This window comes from Carlito syrichta, unplaced genomic scaffold (genome assembly GCF_000164805.1).
Source record: "Carlito syrichta isolate Samal-C Ts95f unplaced genomic scaffold, Tarsius_syrichta-2.0.1 Scaffold314788, whole genome shotgun sequence".
Lineage (NCBI taxonomy): Eukaryota > Metazoa > Chordata > Mammalia > Primates > Tarsiidae > Carlito > Carlito syrichta.
The window spans coordinates 168,500-174,233 of record NW_007258884.1 but is presented as its reverse complement, the minus strand read 5'-3'; the positions used below and the strand labels follow the sequence as shown (position 1 = coordinate 174,233).

Below are 5,734 nucleotides of genomic sequence, written 5' to 3'. Positions count from 1 at the left end.
TAGGAAAACAGATTATCTATTTCCTTAGATGTTTCAAGTAGCTTACACACTGATGTAATTCTTAAAAATGCAAAAACAGTCAAGTTCCACAAGCTTCCTTCTACTTCTACCCTCTTGGTATTTACCCAGGACAGGGTCTATAAAATACAGACACATCATGCAAATGACATTTCTCTGGTTTTTGTGGTTCTAATCTTCCAGAGAAAAATCATACGGTACATTTTCTAAATTCAGGGGCTAGCCAGAACCTGTTCCTTTTCTGATAATGAAGTTTTCAGTTAAAGATAGAGAAACCTGCTGGGCGTGGTGGTTCACACCTGTAATCCCAGTTCTTTGGGAGGAGGAGGTGAGAGATTGCCTGAGTCCAGGGGTTTGAGCCCAGACTGGGCAACTTGGCTAGACCTCATCTCTACAATAAATCAAAAAGTAGCTGGGCGTGGTGGTGCATGCCTGTAGTTCCAGCTACTTGGAAGGTTGAGGTGGAAGGATTGCCTGAGTACAGCAGGTTGAGGCTGATGTGACTGTGAGTGTGCCACCACACTCTAGCCTGGGCAACAGAGTGAGACTCCAACTCTAAAAAAAAAAAAAGAGAAAACTGACAAATATACACAACTTGATTTCCTGCCAAGTCATTAAAAGTATTTTTAAAGGTATTAATAATGTAAATATGTGTAATCTCTACAATAAATCAAAAATTAGCTGGGTGTGGTAGCGCACACCTGTAGTTCCAGCTACTTGGAAGGCTGAGGCGGAAGGATCGCCAGAGCCCAGCAGGTCGAGGCTGCAGCGGCCGGGAGCAGCCCCTGCACTCCAGTCTGGGCGACAGAGTGAGACTCCAACTCAAAAAAAAAAAAAAAAAAAAGAATATGAAGGCAGAAGGGGTGAAGCTGAAGGGAACAGAAAGATTAGTATACAAAAAGCTGCAATATACCTTCCCCTCAAAAATGCAATTTGAAGCCGGGATCGGTGGCTCAGCCTGTAATCCTGCGCCTTTGGGAGGCTGAGGGGAGTGGATTGCCTGAACCCGGGGGTTCAAGACCCACCTGGGCAGCGAGACCTCATCTCTACAATAAATCAAAAAATCAGCCGGGCGTGGTAGCGCTTGACTGTAATTCCGGCTACTGGGAAGGCTGAGGCGGAAGGATCGCCAGAGCCCAGCAGGCGAGGCTGTGGTGGCCGGGAGCAGCCACTGTACTCCAGTCTGGGCGACCAAGTGAGACTCCAACTCAAAAAAAAAAAAAAAATGCAATTTGAATACTTAGCTCATTTTTTTTTCACTTTCTGGTCCAATCTGCAGCTCCAAATTCTAGGAAGAAACCTGATCCATTCAATTCTGACAACTTGCACAATATAAATATTTTTTAAAACCCTAATAGCCAAACCCATATGGAGCAAATTCTATTCTGAACTAAAACCTTTAGAGAAGTAATAAAGGGACACAGACGACATCAGAGATGAAAGAAAAAGCAATTGTAGGTGTGCACATTGTCATTTCGCCACAATTAGAAGTAATTTGGTCACTTTTTTGAAGAAAAAACTACAATAGTAAATAACTTGGTAGCAGATTTTTTTTAAGTTTGAAAGTACATTTCAGTCAGACATACAAATATTTGGTGAAAGTCTTATTTTTATCTGAGATAATGAAGAGAGACATAAATCTTTAAAATGGCTACATATCTGGGATTTTTTTCTACTTAATAAAGATAAAGAAAAGAAACTCCTAAGTTTGGAGAAATTAATATCCAGAGATATTCAAATCAAGGACATTTTCATTTCTTATTAAGTCAAAGAATGTGTTTTTACTTTATCTCAACAAAATCCATTAAGCTTTTATCTAATGATTTTTTAAAAAAATTAAGTAATCTCAGGATTACAATATTTAATACTATAGTAAAAAATGTGTATAGATGTTATTCTCCTTTTTATAGATGTGTGGGTTAGCCATTTTACAATGCGGGTTCATATATCTTGAAACAGCATACTCTATCAGAGAATGTTTTTACAAACAGCTGCATTTTAGCCTTTCCAATGCAAATCGCTTGCGTCTTCCTAGGAGAAAACTGGAAATACTGAAAGGTTTAGCAAGGGCCACTCCTGGTGTCTCTGCCACAGAAAGCAGCTTTCTCATACCAAAGCACACATGAAACTTCTCATTGTGTGCTCGCTGGGAGGGGTGTGCATTATTTAACAAGACAGTGGGTTGGGATCCCTGGCGCTAAAGCCTTTGCCAGAAATAATGAAAAGGCATTAGAAAACAGGTTCACAGCGGGCAGAACTGAATCTAATACTTCAGAAAACATTTTTAAAAATCTAGGAACAAACGGCTCTCCTCACACATTGTAGGTTTTTTTTTTTAAAAAACATTCAGCAATTTTTTCATGAGGAATAAAACTGCTATAACACAATCTAAGTCAAAGAAGTGAAGTGATCATTTTTTATATGCCTCATTCTGAATCCAGACCTGTTCCTGGAAGCTATGACATTAAAACCATCTTTTTTTAAGACAAAAATAGCATTTTATCGTTTGGCTCAGAAATCCATTTATTAATATCGCAATTTTAGCTTAAAATAAATATCCTTCCTACTTGCTCTCCTCTTCCCCTGAAAATAAAGAATAAAGACAGGGTGGGGCATACTTGTAGAAAAAGCTCTCACACAAAAATAACCCCCACTCTTTCAGGAAGCAAGCCTAGGGGCCAAGCTAAGGATTTTTTTTTTTTTCCCCCAGTGTAATACTGTCATTGAGCTCCACCCAGATTTGACTGTACTTTAAAGGCAGGAAGAAATGTCAGGAAAAAAAAAATCATTTGCTACATATGCAGACATGCTGGCCCTTAGTGGCATTCAGATTCAGAGGGTGAGGCATGCATTCTCAATGAATGGGTTTCCAATGGTAACTGGAGCCATGGACCTCAACCCCAGGGTTCTCTAACAGAAGACAAGATTGGGGGAGGGTCACATTGCACGTCCTCCTCCACCCTGGGGCGGAGGGGAAGGAATCCTGCAAATGTAATATTTAATTGCATATTTGCACCCAACAGAGAGATGCAGGGGGAGAAAATTCTATGTAAAACAAGCCAAGATGCGTATTCAAATAAAGACCAATAAAAATTAAAATCTAGTTAGAACTTGATAAGAAAATCTTGCGTGACTTTCTCCCCATACTTGTTCATGTGGTGCCTTTGTTTAAGCAGAGTGGGTCTCCCTCTATTTTATAGCTCCAGACCATGCAGCATCACCATGAGAGACTAGAGAGGGGGAAAGCCAGAACAGAGAGAGTAGGAGAAATCAGTTATCCACCTGGCATAACACTAAGCAACCTGTACATTTAGCACCTACCCATTTCTGAAGACGAACAGACTAAACAACGAGGCAGAGAATGAAATCCTCCCAAATCTGTCGCTGCAGCTACGCGGCACTCCAAAAGAACAATGCACATGTCAGCTAACACCTCGAGTTGACAAGCACCATGCAAGCAGACTGGTTAAAATCCCCTACCATGCAGTGCAGCCATCATCAGAAGCCCAGCATATCTTCTGCTCTAAGATGTGCCAGTTCACGCACAGAACAGAGGAAGAGAAAAATGGAGGAGAGGCGAGAAGGCTGGAAAGTCGGCAGGAATGTTTCTGGGTCATTAACAAGTGGAAGACCCCCTTTCGTATGCAAACCAATCAATCTTGATCTTGCAGGACATCTTTTTCTCACTGAGCGTCTGTTGAAAAGACTGCAGCAAACCAGGCAAGGGATTATGGGATAGGGATGCAGCAGCGAGCTGCAATGAGATTCGTGGGTGGCTTGCTTTCCCTCTGAGTCAGCAGTCAGCTGTTTCCATGCTCTCGTGCTGGGCCGCCGAGCTCCATCACAAGAATGTGACTGTGGGATTAAGCCGGGGACGGGGGACGGGCAGCCAGTGCTTCTCTGTTGGCGCAACGCAGCCCAGGTAGGTACCCACGCAGCCAGGGCAGGTACCCAGAGTGTTAAAAATCAGACAGAGGGGGTGCTATACGCAAAAGGGGAATGCAGGGAGAGTCTATTCCAGAAAGAAAACTGGGTATACAGTACCTCAATATGAAAAGTTCATATTGAGAGGTGAGTTTTGGGTGAATGTGAGAGCATACACGTGCATCCGTTAGTTAGGAAAACAGATTATCTATTTCCTTAGATGTTTCAAGTAGCTTGACACACTGATGTAATTCTTAAAAATGCAAAAACAGTCAAGTTCCACAAGCTTCCTTCTACTTCTACCCTCTTGGTATTTACCCAGGACAGGGTCTATAAAATACAGACACATCATGCAAATGACATTTCTCTGGTTTTTGTGGTTCTAATCTTCCAGAGAAAAATCATACGGTACATTTTCTAAATTCAGGGGCTAGCCAGAACCTGTTCCTTTTCTGATAATGAAGTTTTCAGTTAAAGATAGAGAAACCTGCTGGGCGTGGTGGTTCACACCTGTAATCCCAGTTCTTTGGGAGGAGGAGGTGAGAGATTGCCTGAGTCCAGGGGTTTGAGCCCAGACTGGGCAACTTGGCTAGACCTCATCTCTACAATAAATCAAAAAGTAGCTGGGCGTGGTGGTGCATGCCTGTAGTTCCAGCTACTTGGAAGGTTGAGGTGGAAGGATCACCTGAGGCCAGCAGGTTGAGGTTACAGTGGCCGTGAGCATGCCACTGCACTCTAGCATGGGCGACAGAGTGAAACTCTGACTCGAAAAAAGGGATAAGGCATCAACCAGTCTATCTAGGTTTGGTCCTTCTCCACCACTCATGGGCTGTGCGACAATGACCTAAGGGAATTTGCTTCTTCATCTGCGAAATAAGGACACTGAGATAACCCACCTCACAGGGTAGTTATGAGTCATATTAGATAACATAAGTGAGAGCACTGCTTAAACTGGTAAACTGCTTTATAGACAACTTACAGTGGTATTAAGAGATTCATTCATAGAGTACTGCTGCCTATACCTGAGTTGTAGTCATTTTGAAAGAGTAAAACTATGGTCAGAAAATAAGTATCAGATCAGAAGACAAATAATTTGGGTAAGTCACAAAGAATTATGACATGAGCATGGTAATACTGAAAATAATGACAAGTAAATAAGTAGATGAAAAATGAAGTATTGCATATTGTAGGAAGTATTAAAAACATATTCTAGGTAAGTCTGCAATCTTCTTAAAACAAAATACTTAAACATTAAATATTTAAAAGTAATCAAATGTAATAATATGACTTGCTTTGTGAAAAAAATTTCAATTTTTTTAATAGCAGATTGATTACTATGAAAAAAAGAAAAGTTTCCTTGATTTCTTTCATGTTTCCCTTTAGTAACTGCCAAATTTCTCTGGTTCTTTTCTCATTAAAACTTTTCTAAAGGGAAGTCTATCCTTGTGGTCTCCACTTTCTTACCTTCCTTGACGTCTCTCAAATGCCACCAATGAGGTATTGTCCCCACTACTCCTCTCAAATTCTTCCTCTCAAAACCACCAACTTCCATGTGGACAAGTATCAGGGTTATCATCCTCATCTCATCTCCTTGATCACTTTGCAAGCATCCTACACAACTGGTCACTCCTTTTTAAAACACTTTATTGTGGATTTCCACTCATCTTTTATTCCCTTTACTATTTCTTCTCATTTTCCTTTGCTATCATCAGGTTCTAGACTCTTATTTCCTTAAAAAAATTGCACCCCGCCGGGCTTGGTGGCTCAGCCTGTAATCCCGCGCCTTTGGGAG

General features: G+C 41.2%; 1 protein-coding gene across 6 annotated transcripts in view; it reads right to left on the bottom strand.

The window, feature by feature from the left end:
* Window positions 1-3,861, bottom strand: part of TRIM2 (tripartite motif containing 2) — an 88,658-nt gene extending 84,797 nt beyond the window's left edge. For 3 of the 6 annotated variants that reach the window (XM_008071901.2, XM_021719516.1, XM_021719518.1), the window contains exon 1: window positions 3,499-3,861. In XM_008071901.2, coding sequence (XP_008070092.1) covers window positions 3,499-3,501 — 3 coding nt within the window. In that variant the 5' untranslated portion in view covers window positions 3,502-3,861. Of the gene's footprint in view, window positions 1-3,339 lie in introns of all 6 variants that reach the window. The other 3 variants (XM_008071902.2, XM_008071903.1, XM_008071905.2) reach the window with 3 other exon arrangements.
* Window positions 3,862-5,734: the final 1,873 nt, after the last annotated feature.